Raw genomic sequence first — 22,999 nt, 5'->3', positions numbered from 1 at the left:
GCGGGGAGAAGAACGACGAAGCATCAGTCTCATCTGAGGTCCCAAAACTAGTGCATATCGGCAATTACCGATCAGCCTGTCAGCTAATCTGATATTCTCTTCAATGTCCTCGAACTCGCCATCGTAAAAACTCTTACGTACTTGTACCAAGTACCACATCTAACTCGTCCACTCCTCTGAGTCGAAACCCTCCGCCGAGTCCTACTAGACATGATGAGAGCTCCGAAATCCTACGGCACACGTGTGCGATAGATTTACTCAAAATAGTATGTATGCGGATTGTACGAACATGGTAATCATGTTAACCTTTGTCTCAGTAGATGTCGAGCTAGAGCTCCCTTCCGATGATGTGGCTGAGATATCCGGATAAGACGGGTTGAACAAGGACGTTTAGTGGCTCTAATTGGCTTTTGACTCGTCATCATCACCGTTACAGGCTTGACAGGTACAGCAGCTGGCACATGAGCCAGATATGATTGGCTTCGAGTACAGGATTAGGCGTACATAGGCTTTAGCTGGATCATCGACATCATGACTTCATCAGGCCTTTGTTTAGAACGATGGCCCCGCGATGGTCACCGTCTGCGGCCAAGGGGAGCTTCCTTAAATGGAGGGTTTTCGTCCAGACTCCCAGCCGTTCCCGCTTGCTTAGAGTCGACTCCAAACAACACCTGTGAAACGCATACTGAATCGTACACCTAGGTATCTAATTCACCTTTAGCTACTTACCGAGGTAGTTGGCCATAATGCAGTATAAGAAGGTTCTCCCTCTGGCGGTAGCCTCCATAGTCTCTGCCCAAGACCCAAGCTTAACCGATGCCCTTGGATCTCAGAACTCAAGCTTATCATCTCTAAATGGTATACCAATAGGCTTCTCATCATGTCGGTTTCGTGACTAACCCATGGTAGATCTTCTCTCGTCGAACCCTGAACTTGCTAACTCCTTCAACAACTTGAAGAATGTCACCATCCTGGCCCCTAGCAACGACGCCCTGGATAGCCTCACGAAGGACAACGACACATTAACGGAGTACACCAAATCTGGATATCTACAAGCACTATTGAACTACCACGTGTTGAACGGAACATATCACAACACAAGCTTTACGAATGAATCCGTCTTCATCCACACGGCATTAAGCAATAGCACCTACAGCAATGTAACTGGTGGCCAAGTCATCGAGGCCCGACTCGACGGCGATAATGTCACATTTTTCACCGCTTTGAAGCAGAACGCCTCTATTGTCACACCTGTAAGCATCCCGTCAAATCATAATCCGAATACTGGTCGCTGACTCTTCATCAGAACGTGAACTTTACCGGTGGCACGATTCACATTATCGATAGTCTTCTTCATGTTCCCCAGAATGTGTCAGACACGCTGTCGAATTCCAACCTCACAGCAGCTGAGGGCGCTATCAACACCGCCAACTTGACGGATACCATTATCGACACACATAACGTCACCATCTTCGCGCCTAACAACGACGCTTTCGAAGCGATCGGTAGCATCATCGGCAACCTCTCTTCGGATGACTTGACCAGTATAGTCGGTTACCACGTCATCAACGGCTCCGTGAACTATAGCACCGACCTGAAGAACTCGACGGCCAATGCTGTCAACGGAGAGAAACTTACTATAACAGTGAACAATGGTACCATCTGGGTGAACTCCGCCAAGGTCACTGTGCCCGATATCCTCCTAGCGAATGGTGTCGTCCACGTTATCGACGGGTAAGTTTCTACTCTTTAATTGACTCACCCACTTACAGGTTGCTTACGTATGAATTAGGGTTTTGAATCCCAACAACACCTCCGCAGCCCCTGATACGACAGCTACGTCGGCCACAGCAGCATTTAGCGGTGCTAGCTCCGGAACCGAAGGTGTTCCTTTCACTAGTGGAGTTACAACGCCTACCAGCACCTTCCCCGCTGCTACATCAGCTGGCGGTTCGGCCGAGTCCAGCTCTTCAAAGGGCGCGGCTATGCCTATGAAGACTGGTGCCGTCGGCGCGGCTGCGCTGTTCGGCGGTGCAGCCGTCTTCGTGAATATGTAATGAACTACATTGGCAATTGAATAAGTGGAGAAAAATGGGACGATGTAAGACGATTTTATGAGTTTTACCAAAGGGTTAAGGGGCAATGATAATAAGGGGTATTCATTTCACGTGTACTTTAATTCACGACGCATCGCACGCATACTTAAACCACGTAGCGTTTGATATTGTAGAGTTAGATCTCAATGACAACTCTGACAGTCGTTTACTTCCATGATTACCTATATGTTTTACGCGATCCAGAACCAAATCCTCTCCAAGAAGTTCCTAGGCTTCACCTCTGGCCATGTGCCTTCTAAGCGGTCGATCTCCGCTTTACCGCTCCACAGGTCCATTTCACTCAGCTTAACGAATTTGGTTCGTTTGATAAACTTATACCCCAAGAAAAGACATGCGAAAATCGGGATATCGATATATGGCGGAATGAATGTTTTCGCACTGAATTTTCCAGGGAAGAAAGCATCGTATCCATTGAACAGAGCAACAATAAGACAGAAGCAGACGGCGAAATACGCGAGGAACGGCTGTAGAGGCGACTTGTATGGCAGACTGTCGCGCGATATCCTGTTATAGCGGAGGCCGTAGTAAAAGCGCAGATAAGTAACACAAATGGATGACCAGACTATCAACGTAGAGACAGCCGATATATTGGAGAACCAGAAGAACACGTCCGCCCCTTGATTATTCACGTTCATGTAACATAACAGGCTGATCGCCGTAGTTGCACCGACGCAGGCGTACGGCACGCCCCATTTCTCGTACGTCAGGAACTTGGGCGCTTTTCGATCTAAGGCCGACGCATACAAGACCCGCGTCGAAGAATAGAAGAACGAATTACCGGCAGACCACGCGGAAGTGAGGATGACGGCGTTGATGATGGAGGGAAGAATCTTGACCCCGCCGTTCTCGATAGCGATAACGAAAGGCGATGCCGCGGCACCGGGTGCCGAACTCTGAATAGCGTCTAGGAGGCGCGGGTCTTGCGACGACACGCATAAAGTGACGAGGAAGATGGCTAGCACGTAAAAAAGGGCGATCCGCCAAAACACCCTCCGAATCGCCTTAGGAATATTGCGCCTCGGGTTCTCGGTCTCGCCGCTAGCGATGACGACCATCTCCGACCCGCCGTACGAGAAGGTCGCCTGGATGAAAACCTTCCAGAACGCGAGGAACCGTCCGAGGGCCCCGGTCTCCAAGTACTCGTTCATCGGCCCCGGATCGGTCCAATACCGAAAACCGATCCTCTCGCCGCTAGGCGTTCCGCCGAGCGTAGTGACGAACATAAGAAGGATCAACCCAACAATCGTCGTAATCTTGACCGCGCCAAACGCAAACTCAGCCTCGCCATAGATCCGCACGGGGAAGCAATTAACCAACACCATCGCCAGAAAAAACACCGTCGTCAGCACCGCCTTCGGCACACCATTAGGCCAGTAATCGACCACCACAACCGACGCCGTGACCTCGATCGGACACCCGATAGCGAGCTGGTACCAGTAATTCCAACCCAAGACAAACCCCAGCGCCTCGTCGACGTAGCGCGCGGCGTACACGGGCGCGGCGCCCGGCAGCGGCAGGTGCGCCGCCATCTCGCCGAGGCTGTGCACGACGCAGTACACGTTGAAGGCGGTGGCCGCGTACGCCAGGACCGCGGACAGCGGGCCCGCGAGCGAGAGCACCTGGCCGCTGCCGACGAAGAGCCCCGTGCCGATCGCGCCCGACAGCGCCATGAACTGCACGTGGCGCGACTTGAGCCGGCGGTCGAGGGTCCCGACGTTGCGGGTGTCTTGCTCCGCTTTCAGGTCCGCGATGGCGTCGTCGTGGTTGTTGTTGTTGTTGGCGGCGGCTGCTTTCGCTTTGGCGTCGGCTTTTTGCGCGGCCTCGATGTCCTCCATGCTTGCGACTTTTGCGACGCGCGCTTTACATCGAATAGGTATCCTGGAAGCTGAATCCACGGTGATTGTTATCCAAATAGAGGGTTTATATACCTACTTATCTAGGTATGTATGGATGTCAACTTACTCCGCACGTCGCACATCTTTGTTATCGCGGGGAAGCTCGATTCCCTTTCAGGGAGGTGGTCGGGACCGACCCCAGGCTTCTTGGGTTCTGTTGCGGTCAAGGCGAGCTGACACATCCAGTGACCTATAGTTGCACAGATAACAGTTATTTAGACATCGCATTGTCTTACCTCTAGTATTCCTGGTTTGGATGCAATTGGATCCATTAAAAACTAAGTGTTCCATCTTGTGAAAATACAGGTAAAAATCTGGCTACTGGTTGTCAGCACGAGAAAACCCTGTTATTTAACAATTAATTGAGTGAATGAAAAGAAGTCGTGATTTCTACGAGCTGTTTGAATGCGCCAAGAGAAGTGGTTTTCGAGGTATGGCTTTTTTCATTCAGGAATCTTGACTGGAAGTCTGAAGATATGAACTTTGGCGATACCAGGGTCAAAATGACCATACCAGGTACCTACCGGTATTTCACTTCCACCATCACAATTTAACCACGCTCTCAGCATCATGGTTCCATCCGGGCATATCAGCAAGATCCTTAGCCGACGCATCGCGTCTCGACTTCAAAGGATCGCCTCCCGGCCGCCACTTCCAAGTATCTGCTAGGAGTTCGTCTAGGTTGCCTTCTATCAAGTCCACTACATATTTTCCGATGATGGGTAACAGTTTGAACGTGTGTCTAGAAGATGTTAGAAATAAATCACCGCGTAAGTTGCAACCGAGTCACGTACCCGCTGTCACCCGTGGCGAGGATGAAGTTTTTCCACTTCGGATGCTCGCATATGAGCAGTGCGCCGTCCGCGGTATCTGTGCACCAGCACATCGCTCGGTTGAAGAGCTCCTTCTCGGTGAAGCGCGGGAGGAATGTCGCGATCGCCTTACGTATGGTCTTCTCTGAAGCGTCGGGGTATGTGTCCGTGGGATGCTTGGCGTGAGATCGAGGTACGGATATACGCTTGGGCTTGTCAGCTCCGTATGGCTGGTGTTGTTTGAAGCGAGTGAAGCCTGGGAATTCGTCGCAGACTTTGATTATCCCATCCCTAGGAACTATTAGCACACATAATCATGCTATAGTTTTAGCGCGGCCATCACGCACTCGTTAGGCTCGAAGAAGAAGCCTATGTCTCCGTTATATACGACAGGCGAATCCTTGTACTCGGCAGCCTCTTCAGGCGATAGCTGTATCATGGCATATACCCACGCCTATGAGGTTATTTAGCATAGTATCATCCTGAGGTTAACTTCTAAAACCCACCTTAGAACAGCATTGATCTTCTAGATCCACTAGCACCGGACTCCAGGCTCCGGCAGCAAGGACCACCTTATCGGCGTAGTACTTCGTTCCATCTACCGTCTCAACGCCAATAGTCGTGACACCGTCATCAGCGAAAAGGGGTTGCTTGAAGGATCCAGCACTACTTAAGCGTTAGTGAGAAGTCCCATAGATTCGAACTTCAAGAGAGAGCTTGCCTTCCAAATCCAAACTTGACTCCCTGTTTGCTCAATTCTTCTCCGACCGCATTGATCGCCTTGCCCGCCGCTAGCCATCCGCCATCATGACAGAATAAGGCCTTCCATCCCTATGTAGCGCCCACGGTCAGTCTCGTACAGTTTTCCATTTTCCATCCAAGAAAACTTGCCTTTACTTGATCCCGCGACAGCAATGGCGCCTTTGCCAAAATTGCCTCTTCGCTATCCAACCATTCGTTGGTCTTCTCTAGCCCAATACCAATATCCTTGAGAGCTTGGTATTTGTTTCTGAGATAGGCAATTCCTTTCTCAGACCCCTCACAATCAAGCTACTCAACATCAGCTTTTTGGTGACAGAACGAGATGAAAAAGAAATAAATTTACTCTGCCCGTGTTATGAAAGAAAGGCTTGAACAACTCATCATTCTTCCACATATCGCTCGCCTCCGTGCTAAGCTTCAAGTCTGCCTTGTTTCGTATTTGGATCCCCATGATCTTGTTGAGGTCATTCCCGGCAGACTGCGCCGAGGGGATAGGATATGTATCGAGGACGGTGATGTTAGACGGGGTATAGCCGGACCGCACAAGATGCAGAGCGGTAGAAGAACCCATCGTGCCGCCTCCGCCGACGACGACGATTTTCATGTCTGCGCGGGACGTAGCCATCTTGTCTTTAGATGCGCTTCGGATTATGTCTTTCACCTCTTCAATTACTCTCAACTGTAAATAACAACAGATTGATGATCTATTAAATAAATGATCGCATAAAATTCAACACACTTGTCCTGGGTGCGAAATCGCAACTCTCAATCGTGAAGTGGCACGATGTCGAGAAGGATATCGACTCACTCTCCGTCGAGTTGAAAGGGTGCCAGGATCTAGATCTATGAGATCGGTCCCAGTCGGCTGGTGACGAGGACGATTTACTAATAGTTTGCCACGAGAATTCGCCTATTAATTGGGACTGCGGAGAGAGTGGAACGCCGCTGGGGGTGGAATAATCGACAACTTGAGTAGAATCTGGTTTATTATTCGCTTTTTGCCTGCTTTATTTGCATCGCGGACTGCTATCATTACCAAAGTAGGAAGACTTTTGTCGTCTTTAGTGTCGTCTAACAATCGCTAGTAATACGAAACGTCAATAGGTAAGTTCATTATTAGAATCATGAGGTCCAAATATGAGTCTTGCGGCGGTTGGAAGATTCCCCTCTTGCCCCTATCTACCCGCGATGCAGACATACTAGCGTTAGATAGGTTGCTCCTCGGTTCTGGAGGCTCGGGACGAATTCTCAGCTAAACTGGTCGTTGCGTGGGACCAACGAGTCTTGGAACTGTTACGGTTACTAGATTAGGCCAAGCGAGAAATAACGACGGTGACCCTGCAAGTTGACGGATTGGTCAGAATAGCGTAGCATGGTCCGGGTATTGGATCCATCTAGACTGGAGCTATCGACCAGGTCTTCGGGACTGCTATCATTTCCCAAGAAGAGGTCAAAGACGCGTGCTGTCAGCTAAGGGTCTTGATTCTCGAAGAAAGCTAAGTCCGAGCGAGTCAGATAAGGTGGCATCCGATTCGTCATTGCGGGCGATCTCGCGCGAGAACTGCGTGTGAGCATGAATGTCCCAAAATATGTTTACCCCGGCCTGTAGATGGGATTGCGCTATCTCCATCGCACTAGGCGACAATGCTACCAACTGAGAGACGGGAACCCACAGATTAGGTAAAGCTGAACTTGATAAGGAGAGGAGCCCAGATACCTGCCTACTATTGGTAGGAACTTGGCATTGACATCTTCGCGATAGTTGGGGTGAATATATGTATATCCGACGGACGACCTTGTTTATGTTCGCCTGCTCCTCCAACTCTCTGTTCATTCCTCCTAGCTCATTGGACTTGCGCGCACATCAGTAAAGGACAAGACAACACCGGCGCCATGTCTAAGTTCGACGCTGCACCACCTAATACCCACGCCGGCGGGGACGACGATGCCCTTCGAGGGCAAGGCTCGCTCCCGATGAACCCGGTCAGCGACTTTGAAGAGAATGTCGACATGGTGGCGTATAGAAAAGCCGTGCCGCTGTGGAAGCGTGTTTATCAGCACAGTTTGACGCAAATGATGCTTCTAAGCGTCCAAGCATTTTGCGGTCCAGCTATGGCAGACGCAATCGCCGGTCTAGGTGGTGGTGGTCTTGCAACTCCCCAGACGTCTAACATTGCGTATGTTCTAACAACTCCTCACTGAGGTAGAAATAATGAGGAAAATCTGACAGAAATTTATAGTACTGCGATCAACTATGCCATGCTTGCCACAGTTTGCATGTTTGGTGGTCCTCTTGTCAACAAGCTCGGCACGAAGTGGGCGTTGGTCATCGGCGCCATGTCATTCCCTATCCGTGGCTCATCTTACTACTGCAATAGTAAATTTGGCAACCAATGGGTAGGTAGTACCTCATGAGTGCCTAGCTTCATCATCACCGCTAACATAGGATGCTCTCCAGTACCTCATTTTCGGCGGTTTCGTCACTGGTATCGGTAGCGGCTGTTGGTATGTCGCCGAATCAGGATCTATTATGTCACTTGCTCCATCAGGGGCTCGTGGAAAGTACCTGGCTCTGTGGATCGTCTCCCGAAATCTTGGGCAGCTGGTTGGAGGCGCTATTAAGTGAGTTATCTGAGACGGATGTACCTAACGTCACGGAGAACGTGATGCTGACACCTATTCTTCCAAGCCTGTCCAAAAACCACATCAAAGGAGCGAATGGCGGTGTCACGCCCGACACTTATATCGCCTTCTTGATCATCGAAAGCTTGGCGCTACCATTCGCCTTCTTAATCTCTCCTCTCGAAAATGTCGTCCGATCTGATGGCACGCGCATTCTCGTCTCGGAGAAGCTCTCGTTCAAGCAGGAAACCAAGCTCATCAGGTTCACCATGTCTTCCAAGCTTATCCTCCTCTCAGCTCTTTGGGCACTCTGGTCCTTCTTCTATAGCGGTACCTGGTCCACCTATCTCGCGACATATTTCTCCACCCGTTCTCGTGCCCTGTCTTCGCTCATCTCGCCATTCTTCTGCATGTAAGTAACCATACCTCTCTATACTTTTTGTCCAACATTGTCGCTGAACAGATATATAGCGTTGGCTGTTTCGGCCTTGGATTTATTCTCGACATCAAATCCCTTAGCCAACGTCGGAGAGCGCAGCTTGGCTTGTTCACCGTCGTCATCCTCAACCTTGGCGTCTACATTTGGTCCATTGTGATGCAGGTGAAATTCAACGTTCACAGCCCGGGTAAAATCGATTGGGACGACTCTCTCTTTGCTACGTCCTTCTTGCCATATTTCTTCGTGCAGACCACGGGCCCCTTGTCACAGTCATATATGTACTGGCTTCTTTCCTCCTTTGCAACGGACGCGCAGGCCAACGTTCGTAACGGCGCCGCCTTCAGATGTCTCGAAGCTGTCGGTCAAGCCATATCTTATGGCATGAATACCCAAATCAAAGCTGATCCTCTAGTCGGATTGTAAGTAATTCCCTTCCCTTCGGAAAATCGACTGCCGTCCTAACAAATGTCTTTAGTTGCGTCACGTTTGCTCTGATGGCCGCTGCCGTTGTACCCATGCTCCTCCTCGTGAACTCTACACCGGATCGCATTCCGGCTGATGTGATTCTCGAGGAACAGGAGGCGCAAGAGGAGAAGAAGTTGGAAGGGCTTAAGTCTGAATCATAATGTATTCGCGAAGGGAGTACGGCTGGAAGAACCGGATACTGTTAAATTCAGGGGTAATTGTGAGAAGTCATATAGGAAGAGATAAAGAATTTACGCAGACTCGATACTTAGTGAACGTAGCATCATTATTTAGTTCATTACCTATTTAAGGCCCGGGTTGATCACCTCGTCCTCGTCATGTGCAATTCGACTATCTCGGCAAAGTGACGACACATCGTCAACGGTGTCTCTCTCATTATGCCCTACTTGACCATCATGCCAGGATATGTCGATTTAATATGCGCGAGGCAAAGTCGGTAAGCTGGCGTGGTCAGAGTATTGTTTGTCAGCGATTGATTATGCTTGAGGCCTGTGTTCATAGAGGCGGACCAAATACGTCGTCTCCGTTAGCAGCGACCTTTCGCCTCTTAGACTCACGCTCGTCGTTGATACCATTTCCGAATACATTCTCGTCAGGGTTGGCGCTTCCCTTGGCCTTCGTCTTCTGCGATGCGTGTTCCCTACGGACTTTTTGCAAAGCAACGAGATCGACTCTATCAGGATCTCGACACTTAGCAAGCTTTCTTCGCAAAGCTTTAACGCCCTTGACAATCTCCTTCTGTAACCCAGAATGTTAGCCCTAAAATCCCAGGACACCCTCCGAATTGTACTCACGTCTTCCCAGTAGGAGGTCATCTTCTCGGGAGGTTCTTCCTCAAGCATCGCCTTACATCCCTGTATCACGCCTAGAATCTTGTCCCTAGCCTCGTCGCTCTGACCAGCGAAGGCTTCCTTAAGTATTCGTTCGACCAATTCTTCGTCCACCATTGCCAATGCCGCATACATGATCTGGCTTGGCGTGTAGTGGTAATAGACATCGGTGACTAGAGGACTGAATTTCAAGATGGCTCTAGTTTTCTCGTGCGCCTTGTTAATTCTATCGTCGTCGAAGTCGCTGAACCTTCTAAGTTCCATGATAGCGCCTTCTAAGGCACGGAATGGGTGTCTGACATCGAAAGCGAAACGGATACCTTGGCACAGGACGTATTCGGCGGCCAGAATCATCTCGCTGGTTGTGTTGGGGAAAGTGTCGGCTATCTTCTGCACCCGAATGAAATAACCTTCGGCCTTACACCCAAAGAATAGGCAAGTCTTCATAAGTTCTTGTGGCGGATAGGTCATAACACTGTTGGTGAGGTAGAAGCGGCGGAGGAAGATGGCGGCGGTGGCCTGGATATCGGTAGGGAGGTTGCAAAAGGAGGCGGCGCGCAGAAGTTCGACTGTGAAGTGGTTGAGTATCTTGCACTCTTCGGCGGGAGTCAAGAATTCGGGTAGGGATTCGGCGGGAGCGGATGGGTTTGACGCTCGCAAGCGGTTAGAAATATGAGTTCGGGCGAGGGCATTGGTCTTTTCACGAAGGGTGGCCAGGTGGGACTGGCTGAATGACCACAGCCGATATTGACTCGACTGTCTATAACGAGCATCTTCGGTCGCCATAGTGAGGATTGGGGAGTTGTCGTCGCCAGACGAGCTGGGACGACCAGATCACTTGGTAGGTAAATGTGACGAAATGCGATGCCTAGGTAGCTGTGCTAGAAGAACAGATTAAATGGGGAGATCTTTGTTCTCGGGGAACAAAACTTAATCCATTTTTACTCATAGACACAATAGAACATCATTACATCCATACGAAGCGTGTAGTATGAAACAATGCTGTACTCGTTGAATTGTTGACATGGAGGGATCGAGAAATGATGGGTGTTTGGAATTTAAATGTCGATAAGGAAAGTCGCACACCGTTATCTGTACCCTGTACAATGTCACATTTAGTGGGGTTCGGGTAGTCACTACCCAGCTCTACTACCCTATAACACCTCCAGCTAAAAATCCATAATTCATCCATCATTCCTTTGGATATTCTCATTTTCATGACAGAATCGAAACTACTAAAGTCATTCTCCTCAAACAAGCGGTCAGAAGAATTCTGATTGTATAAAAGGCGATCCCGTCAATATGTACGACCTGGGCCCCTCTGATGGCCTGCTGGTGTTTAGGAGTGATGTCCTTAGGGGAGATTACGGTTAAAGGGAATGAGGATCCTCTTGGTTGATTATGATGATAAGAAACGATGCAGAGAGTCTAGTGAGATGAAGGGATTAGAATTTGAGATCACTCGATTCTGTATTTGCCGGTCAATGTTGTCGTATTGTATTTTGAACCGAGCACACACGCAGTACATGGTAGAAAGATAGATCAACGAAGAAACCACAATGTTGGAAAATGAAAAAGAAGCTGTAAGAGGGCATGGCGTAGTTCACTGGAATCTAGGAAGATTCTTTTATCTAAAGCTACCTACCTAGGTAGCTAGGTAGCTAATCTCCCAGCTATGAAAACTGCTGCTAATGATAGAATCTTGAATATTCTATGCCGAAACTACAACAGCTAACAGAGCTGTAAAGACTAACAAGACGATCGACGATGTCACGCCGCCTACTCGCTCAGCACTGCTCGGGGCTCTCGTTGACACGGTTGAATTGCTCCCATTTCCCGTGTTTGTGCTATTAGCACTACCTTCAACAACAGCAATTCTACCCTCGAGCTCGAAATCGATCGGGCTATGTTTCCCGATATAGCTTTCCAGTACTTCTTCCATGGTATCCAGGACAACTAGATCCTCAACTGGCAACACGATGTTATCACCTCCACCAGCCACGAAATCAGCCGTGACGATCTTATACTGAGCCCCTGTGTCGACAGGCTTATCGCCAATCGTAAGGCGGACCAGACGTTGACCGACGGCATTGGTGGGGTTATACTCGACCTTGATGCCTCGACTGACCTGGAAGAAGCTGGTAACTGCCTTTTGGTTGAATTGGTTGACCTCGCTTACGAGGCCCTCGAAGATCTTCCACAAGTCTGCGCCGCTGTAACTGACTTCGACTACGGCATTGCCGAACGGGAACGACGTTAGCACTTGCCCTCGCGTGATGTCTCCCTGTTCGATGGTCGCGCGGATGCCACCCGCGTTCACAAGTGCGAAAGTGGCATCGCTGCCGGCGTCGAGACGATATTGAAGAATGGCGCTGGAAGAGCGTTAGCAGTTTACGAATGTAACAGCGAAGATAACTCATGATGAACAAGAACTTACTCGGTAACTAAATCGCCTAGGGTGCATTCTTGCTGCTGGCAAGTGGATTGGTCGAGCACGATGTTCGTGCTACCAACCTTTTCGCCAGCGTATGCTTCAAATGGCTTTCTCCACTCATCAATCTGCGCCTGAAGACCTTCATCTTGCTTGGTGGTATTTGTAAGATGGATTGGGGCGCCGTGGTAGGCAAGAATCTTGCCATCTGCGTCGTAAGTAACGTCGATATAGCCCAAGTACTCCCCCCATCTATAAGCTGTGACGATGAAAACCTCATCACCGTCCTTGTTTGTCTCGATGGTAGGGTAAGGGCCTTGGGCACCCTCCATGTCTCCAAGAAGCGTATGACTGTGACCGCCCATGATCAGGTGTAAGCCAGTCGTCTGCTGGGCTAAAAGTTTGTCCTGGTCGTACCCGATATGGGTGATAGCTGCAATACGGGTGATGTTTGTTGTACTACGAATCTCGTCGATCGAAGCTTGGACAGCAGCGATGGCGTCCGTGAATTTGGTACCTGCGCCGGGGTCGCTAATGCTAGCCGTAGTCTCGGTTGTGACGCCAATGACGGCGAGTTGGTATTCCTCAAAAATGTGATACGGCTTAATAGTTGAGTTCAACTTCTCGTTGTCCGAAACGATATTCGCGGATATGACTGGAAATGTCAAGTTCTTGATGAAATCCCCTAGCTGATCATCACCACCGTCAAACTCATGGTTCCCTAGAGTCATGGCATCGAACCCTAACTGGTTGAGAGTATCCGCGATCTTCTCTCCGCCATAGAAAGAGTAGAATAGCGTCCCCTGGAACTCATCGCCCACATTTAGCCATAAGCTGTCGTTATGTTCGGGCCTCGTGTCTTCGATGATCGTCTTGACACGTGCATATCCTCCGTAACAGCCCTTTGAAGGATTTGTGCAGTCGGTCCCCGACGAGGAGAATTGGTCCAGATGTGCGTGGACATCATTGATGTGGTAAAACGAGATATTGTAGTTGCCATTTGCATCAATGAAACGCTTCGATAAACGTTTGCTATACAACGAATCCTCCGCCGAAGCCAGCCAAGCTAAACTATTGGCGACGAAGACGGAAAGGGTGGCGGCGCGAACCATTCTGATGGGCCTGAGTTACTAGAAGAGTTAAGATGATTGCTTTACCATAAACGAAGTTAACTAACAACGTAACGAGGATCTCCTAACACTTGGCCGCACACCGCTAATAGAATAACTTCATTCGTAAGAGGGGATTCGGCGTAATTGTTGACTTTATGTAGCGAGCCAGGTCGACGATACGGGTATCACTCAAAGCTTGGCACAGCTCCAATGTTTCCCGAGCTTCCTTCCTAATGCGATCGTAATGACCAGAGCGGCGGGACACCATGGCGACACAGCAAGTAACACTTCCGCAGTATTGTGCGATACATATACATACCGTCCACTCACCTATCAGTTGCATCAAAGATCGAGTTGACCCGGATCGTATTGGCACCTGGGCAGCTTAACTCGATAAGCCAGGTACGAGCGACGCGAAGTCTTGGCGGCGAGCTCCGATTGCTCTCGAATTCGCGAAGATTATGAGCACGTGGGAGCTCAAGCTTCGAAGACGTGCATGCGAATGGCATCAGATAGCCTTGGCACATGCAAGGATCCATTCGCAGCGCGCCCGGCGGTCCTCATTGGCAACATCTTGCGCATCTGAGACCTCTTACTTTCTAGACGAACATAGGTTGACGATAACTTCCCACGTGCGTCGATAGATGGTAGTCCATAGACACGACGAGCTGCAAGAAATTTTGGTATATAGAGCCTTTACCATGCCAATATGTGCGCATATTGATCAAGTCCTGAAATGACATTATTAACAAGATAGCGAAATTTCACCCAGTCAGCAAGTCGCGTGGAAACGGCCAACTCATGAATAAAAGGGATATAAATCTCGAAGTCCCCGAACCAGCCGTATAGAGTGATCCGACGTAGATATAGCGGCCCAATGTAAGAGGTTATGATCTATTTTGAGTCTAACAAGGCCGCAGGTACAGAATAACCCATTCTATAACCTGATTACACAAGTCAGTACGCCTAATTCCGTGGCACCACGATCAATAGGTAGATACGTAAAGGCCAATATTGATCTCGGAATAGCGATTGTAATCGTTGCGTGCCCGATTGGTTCAAGTAGCGAGAGATCACAGAGATCTCGCTCGAGCCAGACTACCTAGATCTGAGCCGGATAAACGTGAGACAATCAATTAGCCTAGGAAGAGTTGTGAAGCCTACGTTACATTCCAGCTTCTAGAACCGCTTTAGAACTTGCGATATGATAAAAAAAAAGGACCTAGGTCCTTCGAACAGTTCTCTTAATAAGAGCCTTTGGAAGAAAGCAGAATATCGCTACCGCACATAGGCAGCCGCTGGGGACTTGATCTGGAATGTCCGGGAAAAACAATGTCAGCAAACGCCCAGTTTATGAATCGCAGGAATATGAATAAGCATGATATATTGCGTCACAAGCTGGGCGATCAGATAAACAGTGCGGTATGATCGGCGAGCGGAAGAGGTTTTGAGGCTGAAACGGTTTAGGACTAGAAAAGAAGAATGATTCAATAGCCGCCGGTTATCACGGCTGGCGTTACGCAGGTGGCTTAGCCCTTTTAACGCCTTCATGTACAGTTTTACCGCGCGTTAGCAATGCTGGAGGCTCTCTGTATTGGATTGTATTGGATGTGTCTGTTCCCAGAAAGCTTTAATTAATTTGAAGCATTGTTCGCGTCTCTGCGGCGTCGGGAGTTGCATGTCTTGGCGGAACGGGGTGAAGCCTGAAGCCCTTGTGAAGATCATCATACCTCAGACGGCATGGGGAATTCTATCATATGAAAGGTTAGTAATGTTCATGCAGTAAATCCTAGATGGTTGAAATAACCATATTTCTATGTCGCTCAATTGAAGATGGCTAACCTCGCTAACCCACACCAAGTCAAATCAGATGAACGCTAGGGACCTATATGTAGAAGACGTATGATATGAATTCACGATACCAAGGCTCTTATCTGCTTCATAATTCCTGTTCCGAGTCATCGGCCCTATAATGATATCTCAATATGGAAAAGATCGCAGGCGTAAATATTCCGCAAATCAAGAAGCCATGTGGTTGTGATTGAAATGCTGCAATACTACGCAGTGGGATCATAATGAGGACACTATCCAGAATACGCAAACCTAAACAATCGATTTACCTTTGCCGAAAGAAAGTTGAGGAAAAATAATTCGATGTTGAAGAAGCGAAGACAACATGAAAAGGGGGATACAAAGGCAAAAAGCCAAATTGACATTTGCTTAATGGAATACACCCGCTTAGCTTCCTGGGTAAGTGCATATCTATTTATTTAAGCAACTTGAAAAGTTACGCATTTAACCATATCGACCAAGTTTTAGCATAAAACGTAGTTGAATGCACGCACCCGCAGGAAAACTGGAGGTAAGCTAACACGAGTTGAGACCCCTGTAGAACCAATGATGGACTAGCCGAGTCAAAATTCTGGAACGCCATTGATTCTGCAAGAGCCGACTGGAGAAGATTGGTGAACAAATGCGCCTGTTGAAACGATCAGAAGGAGGCGCAGCTCTTTCGTAATACATTATTATTCTGGGTGTTTTACCTGGATAAGGGACGGTGTAATTTACTGGAGCCAAACGACCGTTGAATCGGCGGTGGCTCTTCACACGATCATATCTGGATCATATCACGTCAAGGGAAATTAGGTGGTTCGTTGTCATCATCATTCTGATCTTTTCGACATTTGTCGGTATCTGAGATGGAATGTTCAAGTTCAAACCATGCTCGAACCATGCTGCAGCTTACAGCTACGTACCTAAATAGGTAGGCGCTAAGTAGACTATTCCAGGTTCCTGCATTGGCTTGCAGCGTCGATCAATTGAACCCTCATCCACCCATTCATACCCCGCGAATGGCGCGTACGTAGATTCGTAGATGTATCTACGTATGTATGCACAATCCTTTGAAAATGGTAGGTCGTTCAGGGTCGTTGTAGGATATTGATAGAGGGATGGATACGTATATGTATCTCGGTAACCAATAGTGACCCTTGACCGAGGTTCGTAATGTCGTCGACTTGCCGCTGCTTCTTTTAATTCTCATCTACAATGCAAATGTCGGATACAATAGATATCAATACAATGGATGCTAGGTATTTTTAGAGTTTCCCAGCCCTGTTTCCACCCTTTCTTTCCTTACTTGTTCAGTGGGATAAAGGGAGCAAGGGGGACTCGTGTTTCTCAACTGTTTATTGGATATAATTAGGTATGCCCTGAGAAGAAGCTGCGGTATGTACGTAGTATGTATGTGTGTACAAACTGTAATAAGATAATCGAGAAGATAATGGCAATTTGTCCAGCACCCCCCTGGTAACCGAGTACGCGACCCTCCACTCAACCATCAACTAGACCCTCCTTTTTTTTCTCAAATCTGGTGCTTCTAAGTTCTATCAGTACATAATTCTGTACATCCATACACCACCTACATGCATTGTTACGAAGTGGTTGGAGATTGCCCACTTCTAACCTCTTATTAGTTGCTTAGATTGCTTGGTTGCCACCTTGGCCTGGCTTGGATCTTGCATTGATAAAAAACATCCCGGTCACCCCAAAGGTCTAAAACCTGTTTAACTTTTCTTTGCCTCTCGTTCTGCCAGTTCTACTCTTCTGTTCTTCATCCTTTCATCTCTCGCTTTCCAGACAAATAGTCAATTCGATAAGAGTCACTGGGTAGGCTCTCAACGAAAGCAACCTTTCTTCCCTTCGCTCATCAATCTCGTGTCGTGCTGTGTCGTGATGCTTAGCTATTAGCTACGACCTACTTAACATAAAGAATTGTCGGGAGAGTCTCGTCCGAACCACCAGAATTAGAAGGCCATATACGGACTATTCCGCATATCCCTTTCCCCTGGATCTACAACGTACGCGTCTGGACAGATCTGATTCTCCACCACGATCCACCGGCTTTACAGCTAGCTCCCCGTCCCAAGACGCCAATAACTCCAGGCTAGAGACGGATAGTCACTTAAACCCTAAAGCTCCCTATAGAATTGGCAATCTAATATCTGCTACTTCCCAACAACTCCCTACCGGCCGAAAGATATCTTCATTCGTTTGAATTGTTTTCTTTTCTGGTTGCAGGACTTCCATATATACCACAATTGTTTCGCCCATCCCATTCAGACACCTATCCCACTGAGAAACCTCCGAGCGGAACAGCAACAACATGAATTTCACCAAAAAGTTTGACCGTGCCTTTCAATGGGCCGGTGAGAAGATGGGCCATGAGGCCAAGACGAGCCAGTCAGACGAATTCAGAAGTCTAGAGACGGAAATGGCTTTGCGACACGACGGTATGATATTACCAATAATTATCACTCCTATCGCCTTCAATTTCTAACATACGTATTGGTACAGGCTACGAGCGTCTACAGAAGTCTATGAACACCTACGTCAAGTCGCTTTCCCGTCGGGGCGAGACCTTCGAAGACAAGGAGAAAGGTTTACCTGTCAGCTATCTGGGTCGGACAATGATAGCCCATGGAGAGGACTTCGAGCAAGATTCTGAGTTTGGCAATTGCTTGATTGGTATGTCCACTGTGAATAGAGGGGAGGTTATAAACAACCACTGACACGGATTATAGCAATGGGCAGAGCCAACGAACGTGTCGCTGGCATCCAAGAGACATATATCGCGAACGCGACGTCCAACTGGCTAGAAGGATTAGAACGATCATTGGCCATGATGAAGGAATACCAGGTTTGTTACTCTTGACACAAATATCAAGATACTCCAGGCTAATTGGGTTCAACCAGTCTGCTCGCAAGAAGCTCGAGAGTCGACGTCTCACATATGATTCATGCATGATCAAGATGCAAAAGGCCAAAAAGGAGGACTTCAAATTGGAAGATGAGCTTCGAACCGCGAAAGCCAAATACGAAGAGTCGTCTGAAGATGTCCTGCGGCGCATGCAAGACATCAAGGAGGCAGAGGCTGACTCTGTTCGTGACCTTACTAGCTTTCTCGATTGTGAGCTAGACTACTATGAACGTTGTGCCGACGAACTGAGACGCGTGAGGCAAGAATGGGTGGCTGGCCAAGGCCAATCAAACGGCTCTCGTCCTTCCGACCTTGGCGTCCCACGTCGACAACCAACCAGGAGCAGGAGCAACACGGCCCATTCATTCTCGGGCCGCAACGATCGCACCGAACAATGGGCCAGCCGACAGGATATTTCAGAACAAGACGAACTTACCGCCGAACCTGTGCGCATGCCTATACGCTCGAGCCCCTATCGCAGCAACGGGTCAGCCACGCCCGATGTGCCAAGGCCAACTATCAGTCGTACCTCTACGCACAGCGGGGCCTTTGAAGGTCCAGCTTCGAGGCAATCGTCGTACCGTGAGCCTCCACCTCCGCTTGAAGCGTTGCGTAAAACCCAAGTCGCACCACCGCCCAACGTCGGATCTCTACGCAATAACCTACGCCCGGTGAACAGGATTCAGACGAACCAGAACTTGAGTCCCGATATCTATGCGGATGATTACGATACAGCCACCAGCAGCGGAAGTCCCGAGTATGATCGTAGCGAGAGTCCAGCCACGAGCTATGGAAGTTTAAGCCGTAGTACTAGTAATAACGGCTTACGCGCAGCGGCAACGGTACCAACCACAAAGAAGGCCCCTCCACCGCCGCCACCAAGCAGGGCTAAGAAGCCGCCACCACCCGTCCCTGCCAGACGGGAGATGGGATACTAAAATCGCGGCATAGCGTGTCCTGATATGTTGCCATTGCATTACGTTCAAAAGTGATGGGACTCTTAAACCTTTGTTGCGGGTATTCAAATAGATGTGGGAGGGTACAACGTGTGTAATTGCATAATCTGGGGTGGGTTTCGTTCTCAAGGGAAACAAGCTGACTTCTCGTGTCGGATCCATGGGTAATCTGGCTGCGTGGGCGTTGGGCGCATTTATATGTTATAGAATACATCGCGAGCGTCTGTTCGAAGACGATTGGACGAGAGAAGATATTCATGGACTGGCTCCTTTGTTTTGTTCCGAGTTTCCTGAAACTGGCTGTGACCTAATCTGGCATCAATATCGAATTTATCTGTTGGAAATATGTTGGCCGGCTATTCGCATGTGGCACCGCATAATGACATTACATATATCGTCGTACGACACATTGTATGACAGGCTGGTAGAGAAAGATTCGACGACTCGTCAGGCCTCAGACGTAGTAGCTAAAATCATATACGATGGTGCCAATTCTAGGACTTAAGATCAACACATGTTTATTCATAGGTATCTTCCTGGGAGATGGTGCAATCCGTTAATTACTTAGTCATCATCTCTTTGGAGAGAGGGTCCGCGGTCTAGGAAGTCATTTCACACCAAATCCAACTCCTTTACACGTGAACCCGCCCCAGAAGATGATTGCCACATGTAAGGTAGTTATTCATATACACAACCTATCTAGGTAATCTCACGCGAGTAGTGCGATATGTTTCAACTCGCTATTATCTCAAGTTAGCACATACCCAACTCCAAAAAACGGCAAACGAACAAAAACAGCACAACCAGCTAGGTAGGTAGGTAAAACGGGGAAACGGCTTAGGTTAACATACTTCTGCACCTGCTGCCCAACCTTCACAGGCGCATACTCGACCTCGTCGCCCTCGTCCCTGCCGAGGTCGAAGTTCTTCGCGCGCACGGCCTTCGCCTGGTCCGCCAGCGCCGCGACGGGCGCGAGGTCGTAGTCGCTGCTCAGGTGCCAGAAGAAGGTGCTGCTGATGCGCACGAGCGGCCTTCGCGGGAACATCTCGCGCCGCGACGCGACCGTCGCGACGGTCGCGTCGTTGACGACCACCTCGTGGTACCCGGCTTTGACGAGCCCGCCCGTCAGGTGCTCGAGCTGCTTGCCGGCCTGCACGAGCAGGTAGCTCCCGCGGGCGCCGCCGCCGCCGCCGCCGGGACGCGGGATGCTGACGGCGATGCGGCGCCCCGTGTTGCGCGCCCAGATGTGCAGGCCCGGGTACCGCGAGCGCCCGTGGATGGTGAGGAAGTTGAGGTCCGTGTGGAAGCCGGCGAGGATGGTGTCTTTGGCGCCGTACTTGCGCAGGTCGGAGGCCGTTGGGGCGAGGAGGTGGGGGCTGGGCTTTGGGTGAGCTTACATACCTAGGTAGGGAGGTAGATGGGATATTCAGGGGAGAGGTTTAGGGGGTTGCATTAAAAAGAGAAGTAAAACTAACCCGTATCGCCCGGCGTCGGTGAAGGTCGAGGCCGGAAGTCCCATGCCGACTGCTGCCATTTCTGCAAGTCCTGAGACACTATTTGCATGTTGATGCTGGGTTAGCTTAGGTACGTCACCTTTTACTGCCGCTCGTCCGCGGATTAAAAAGGCCCACGAGTACTATGTAAGCCACGATTACTCACGCGCTCTTCATGCTCTTCCCCCACGTCTCCATGATCGGCGTCCACCTTTCCCTAATGTCCGCAGATTCAGGAATTACATTCTCAGCATTCAAGCCCGGAAACTGCGTGGCATAAGGCGTCGGTTCGCCCATCCGCCAGAAGAAGCGACATTTGGGGTCCGGTTGGTGGCCGCGGATATCAAGGGGCCTCTCTGCGGGCGCCAAGCGCTCGATGACACGCAGACACGGTTCGTCAACCGCGCACTTTGGTTTCTCGGTGTTTTCCAGGGTGACGCCAACCTGGTACCCGAGCTCGGGTCGCTCGTCGCGCTTCAGCGCCTCATCCGGCTGCGCAAAGTAGTCCTCGAGCAAGTCTAGGAACGCCTCGTTGTCCGACTCCGACACCCGCGAGTCGTGAAGCACAAGCGCCCCGTATGTGATCAGCGCGCGAGCAGCACGTGCGCTTTCCTCTTGGACGGCGGAGCTGGAGAGAGGGTTGTTGAGGTAGACGTCCAGGTCGATGACGGGGAGATCCATTGACGGTTCTTCTGCCACTACGAGCTCGGCCATTGTGTTATCATACGCTATACGTTCTCTTCTACTTTCAATCGAAACTGTCCTGTCCGCGTGAGAAAAAAAGAGCGTTAATCTCAATATTCAAAAGGGGGAAGTCAGAAGTTGAACATTTCAAGGATGGCATTGCCTTTAAGTTTATATCACATGGCAAAGAAGCATCAGCTGAGGTTCTTATCGTTCGTTCGCACCTACCTATGTAGCAACTAGATGGATCATGCCGACCAATGGGAGCGAACTGATTTGTTAAAATTCCCACACCTGCCCCTTTAGCTGGAAATCGCCGGGTATAGCCGGTCTCCGCTATTCCATTGAAAGTAGGTACATAACCCCTTTAAGAGAGGTAACAAACTGATAACCCCTTTTAATCCTCGCGAATTTCCAATATTTCTATATTGAAACGGATGATCCAAAATCGAACTCTTATACTCACCTATTCGTCAACTAAATCCATTAAATTTAGGTAGGACCTAATTATCATTTCACAGCTTTTGCTACTTTCTCCTTTAGTTTTAAGACTAACGCTGAATATATCAGATACCGAATGAGTGATAATGAAGGTACAAAAAACCATCAATCCAAAATAACGGATTGGAAATCTGTTGATTTGATCTCAGTACATCCCTTAAGGTCGTAGCTTGACATAAAAGGGAAAAAGATTTCTGGATAACAAGGAGTGACCATGGCTGCTTTAAACGGGTGTGTAATGAGTGAATATGTCCGAATATAGCCTATGATTCGACTTTGGTTCCAATGAACCATTCTGGACTTTCCAAAGCTTCAGAGTAACTTTATATCCCTTCCCTCTGCACTTAGGTAAACGACAACTACTCTCTGTCTCCCGATTGGTTCTTTGCACTGGTAGAGTCGGAAGAGTTGCAGGCTACAGAGGCAATGTTGTGATAGGGTCCATCAGTCGGATCCTCTTGAACCCAACGCTGTAGCATGACGTTCATATGGCAATCGTTGGAATCGTTGTTTTGCTGTCCATACGTCGTCTGTCCCTTGAGCTTGTCGATAGATTTCTTCTTTCCGTATGGAGGCCGGGGCACCGCAATATGGCGAGAATAACTGGTCGCCACATGCTTCAAGATGAAGCAGTTCTCTGTCAGGAGATATAAATGATATATTGTCCGAAGAAATCCGTACCTGTTTATTATCACTACGCTCTGTCTCTTGAGCGAAGGACCTCTGAGGGGCATTTGCCGATGACATCGTGTGATAGTTGCGGTTGCAATACACTCGCTAGCTAGGTACTAGTTGATCAAGATGATTCGGACGCGTCAATCTAATGGATGAGCTCTATTTAAGTCAACAGTATCTAAAGCGAGCATCTCCGAGTCCATGGTGTTTGCAAATATATATACTATTTTATTATCTAGACATACATATAGAACCTTCGCTTCTTCAGGTTCATATTCAGTACCTACCTAGGTACCTTGGGAAGGAAGTGTTTTAGACTTTTGCGAACTTTTGCGAGTCTATTATTCACTACCTATTCTATTCACTAGCTGATGCTATAGAAGGGTTAGATATTATGTAATCCGGCACCCAACATAGGTTCTCAA

General features: G+C 49.0%; 8 protein-coding genes across 8 annotated transcripts; 3 read left to right on the top strand and 5 right to left on the bottom strand.

Moving 5' to 3' along the window:
- Nucleotides 1-453: 453 nt before the first annotated feature.
- F4807DRAFT_327485 (FAS1 domain-containing protein) lies at nucleotides 454-2,172 on the top strand. Its single transcript, XM_047995221.1, has 4 exons — nucleotides 454-858; nucleotides 910-1,253; nucleotides 1,307-1,734; nucleotides 1,793-2,172. The coding sequence occupies exons 1-4, from the start codon at nucleotides 747-749 to the stop codon at nucleotides 2,055-2,057; spliced, it is 1,149 nt and encodes a 382-aa protein (XP_047849122.1). The 5' UTR covers nucleotides 454-746; the 3' UTR covers nucleotides 2,058-2,172.
- F4807DRAFT_327479 (proline-specific permease) lies at nucleotides 1,770-4,260 on the bottom strand. The gene has a single exon (XM_047995220.1). The coding sequence runs from the start codon at nucleotides 3,950-3,952 to the stop codon at nucleotides 2,288-2,290; it is 1,665 nt and encodes a 554-aa protein (XP_047849121.1). The 5' UTR covers nucleotides 3,953-4,260; the 3' UTR covers nucleotides 1,770-2,287.
- Nucleotides 4,261-4,555: 295 nt separating this feature from the next.
- F4807DRAFT_454553 (fructosyl amino acid oxidase) lies at nucleotides 4,556-6,211 on the bottom strand (the record flags this gene model as incomplete). Its single annotated transcript, XM_048000593.1, has 7 exons — nucleotides 4,556-4,754; nucleotides 4,807-5,115; nucleotides 5,172-5,278; nucleotides 5,331-5,490; nucleotides 5,546-5,655; nucleotides 5,716-5,874; nucleotides 5,930-6,211. The coding sequence occupies 7 exons, from the start codon at nucleotides 6,209-6,211 to the stop codon at nucleotides 4,556-4,558; spliced, it is 1,326 nt and encodes a 441-aa protein (XP_047849120.1).
- Nucleotides 6,212-7,479: 1,268 nt separating this feature from the next.
- F4807DRAFT_471916 (MFS general substrate transporter) lies at nucleotides 7,480-9,579 on the top strand (the record flags this gene model as incomplete). Its single annotated transcript, XM_048002972.1, has 6 exons — nucleotides 7,480-7,763; nucleotides 7,827-7,983; nucleotides 8,045-8,208; nucleotides 8,276-8,620; nucleotides 8,680-9,066; nucleotides 9,123-9,579. 6 exons carry the CDS (start codon nucleotides 7,480-7,482, stop codon nucleotides 9,271-9,273), a joined length of 1,488 nt encoding a protein of 495 aa, XP_047849119.1. The 3' UTR covers nucleotides 9,274-9,579.
- F4807DRAFT_446603 (cyclin mcs2) lies at nucleotides 9,424-11,003 on the bottom strand. Its single transcript, XM_047999825.1, has 2 exons — nucleotides 9,928-11,003; nucleotides 9,424-9,871 (listed from the first exon to the last, which is right to left on the bottom strand). The coding sequence occupies exons 1-2, from the start codon at nucleotides 10,747-10,749 to the stop codon at nucleotides 9,629-9,631; spliced, it is 1,065 nt and encodes a 354-aa protein (XP_047849118.1). The 5' UTR covers nucleotides 10,750-11,003; the 3' UTR covers nucleotides 9,424-9,628.
- Nucleotides 11,004-11,589: 586 nt separating this feature from the next.
- F4807DRAFT_327425 (Metallo-dependent phosphatase) lies at nucleotides 11,590-13,669 on the bottom strand. The gene is made up of 2 exons (XM_047995219.1): nucleotides 12,401-13,669; nucleotides 11,590-12,335 (listed from the first exon to the last, which is right to left on the bottom strand). The coding sequence occupies exons 1-2, from the start codon at nucleotides 13,504-13,506 to the stop codon at nucleotides 11,675-11,677; spliced, it is 1,767 nt and encodes a 588-aa protein (XP_047849117.1). The 5' UTR covers nucleotides 13,507-13,669; the 3' UTR covers nucleotides 11,590-11,674.
- A 3,590-nt stretch (nucleotides 13,670-17,259) lies between these two features.
- F4807DRAFT_327388 (BAR-domain-containing protein) lies at nucleotides 17,260-19,292 on the top strand. The gene is made up of 4 exons (XM_047995218.1): nucleotides 17,260-17,798; nucleotides 17,863-18,033; nucleotides 18,090-18,205; nucleotides 18,262-19,292. Exons 1-4 carry the CDS (start codon nucleotides 17,672-17,674, stop codon nucleotides 19,201-19,203), a joined length of 1,356 nt encoding a protein of 451 aa, XP_047849116.1. The 5' UTR covers nucleotides 17,260-17,671; the 3' UTR covers nucleotides 19,204-19,292.
- Nucleotides 19,293-19,828: 536 nt separating this feature from the next.
- On the bottom strand, nucleotides 19,829-21,614 carry F4807DRAFT_327382 (Clavaminate synthase-like protein). Its single transcript, XM_047995217.1, has 4 exons — nucleotides 20,881-21,614; nucleotides 20,697-20,774; nucleotides 20,073-20,597; nucleotides 19,829-19,961 (listed from the first exon to the last, which is right to left on the bottom strand). Exons 1-4 carry the CDS (start codon nucleotides 21,426-21,428, stop codon nucleotides 19,931-19,933), a joined length of 1,182 nt encoding a protein of 393 aa, XP_047849115.1. The 5' UTR covers nucleotides 21,429-21,614; the 3' UTR covers nucleotides 19,829-19,930.
- Nucleotides 21,615-22,999: the final 1,385 nt, after the last annotated feature.

This window comes from Annulohypoxylon truncatum (genome assembly GCF_022578515.1).
Source record: "Annulohypoxylon truncatum strain CBS 140777 unplaced genomic scaffold F4807scaffold_54, whole genome shotgun sequence".
In the NCBI taxonomy this organism is placed as follows: domain Eukaryota; kingdom Fungi; phylum Ascomycota; class Sordariomycetes; order Xylariales; family Hypoxylaceae; genus Annulohypoxylon; species Annulohypoxylon truncatum.
Note: the sequence above shows the minus strand (reverse complement) of the source record. Positions and strands in the feature narration are given on the sequence as shown.

What these genes read in the sequence shown, in the direction of transcription:
- F4807DRAFT_446603 (XM_047999825.1), bottom strand. Translation starts at nt 10,749, where the DNA reads ATGGCGACCGAAGATGCTCGTTATAGACAGTCGAGTCAATATCGGCTG. An exon ending in TGACCTCCTACTGGGAAGAC is followed by an intron (nt 9,872 to 9,927) that starts GTGAGTACAATT and finishes TCTGGGTTACAG; the next exon opens with AAGGAGATTGTCAAGGGCGT.
- F4807DRAFT_327485 (XM_047995221.1), top strand. Translation starts at nt 747, where the DNA reads ATGCAGTATAAGAAGGTTCTCCCTCTGGCGGTAGCCTCCATAGTCTCT. An exon ending in AAGCTTATCATCTCTAAATG is followed by an intron (nt 859 to 909) that starts GTATACCAATAG and finishes AACCCATGGTAG; the next exon opens with ATCTTCTCTCGTCGAACCCT. An exon ending in ACGCCTCTATTGTCACACCT is followed by an intron (nt 1,254 to 1,306) that starts GTAAGCATCCCG and finishes ACTCTTCATCAG; the next exon opens with AACGTGAACTTTACCGGTGG.
- F4807DRAFT_327479 (XM_047995220.1), bottom strand. Translation starts at nt 3,952, where the DNA reads ATGGAGGACATCGAGGCCGCGCAAAAAGCCGACGCCAAAGCGAAAGCA.
- F4807DRAFT_327388 (XM_047995218.1), top strand. Translation starts at nt 17,672, where the DNA reads ATGAATTTCACCAAAAAGTTTGACCGTGCCTTTCAATGGGCCGGTGAG. An exon ending in AATGGCTTTGCGACACGACG is followed by an intron (nt 17,799 to 17,862) that starts GTATGATATTAC and finishes GTATTGGTACAG; the next exon opens with GCTACGAGCGTCTACAGAAG. An exon ending in GTTTGGCAATTGCTTGATTG is followed by an intron (nt 18,034 to 18,089) that starts GTATGTCCACTG and finishes CACGGATTATAG; the next exon opens with CAATGGGCAGAGCCAACGAA.
- F4807DRAFT_327382 (XM_047995217.1), bottom strand. Translation starts at nt 21,428, where the DNA reads ATGGCCGAGCTCGTAGTGGCAGAAGAACCGTCAATGGATCTCCCCGTC. An exon ending in GGGAAGAGCATGAAGAGCGC is followed by an intron (nt 20,775 to 20,880) that starts GTGAGTAATCGT and finishes ACATGCAAATAG; the next exon opens with TGTCTCAGGACTTGCAGAAA. An exon ending in GTTGGGCAGCAGGTGCAGAA is followed by an intron (nt 19,962 to 20,072) that starts GTATGTTAACCT and finishes TTGAGATAATAG; the next exon opens with CGAGTTGAAACATATCGCAC.
- F4807DRAFT_327425 (XM_047995219.1), bottom strand. Translation starts at nt 13,506, where the DNA reads ATGGTTCGCGCCGCCACCCTTTCCGTCTTCGTCGCCAATAGTTTAGCT. An exon ending in CTAGGCGATTTAGTTACCGA is followed by an intron (nt 12,336 to 12,400) that starts GTAAGTTCTTGT and finishes ACGCTCTTCCAG; the next exon opens with CGCCATTCTTCAATATCGTC.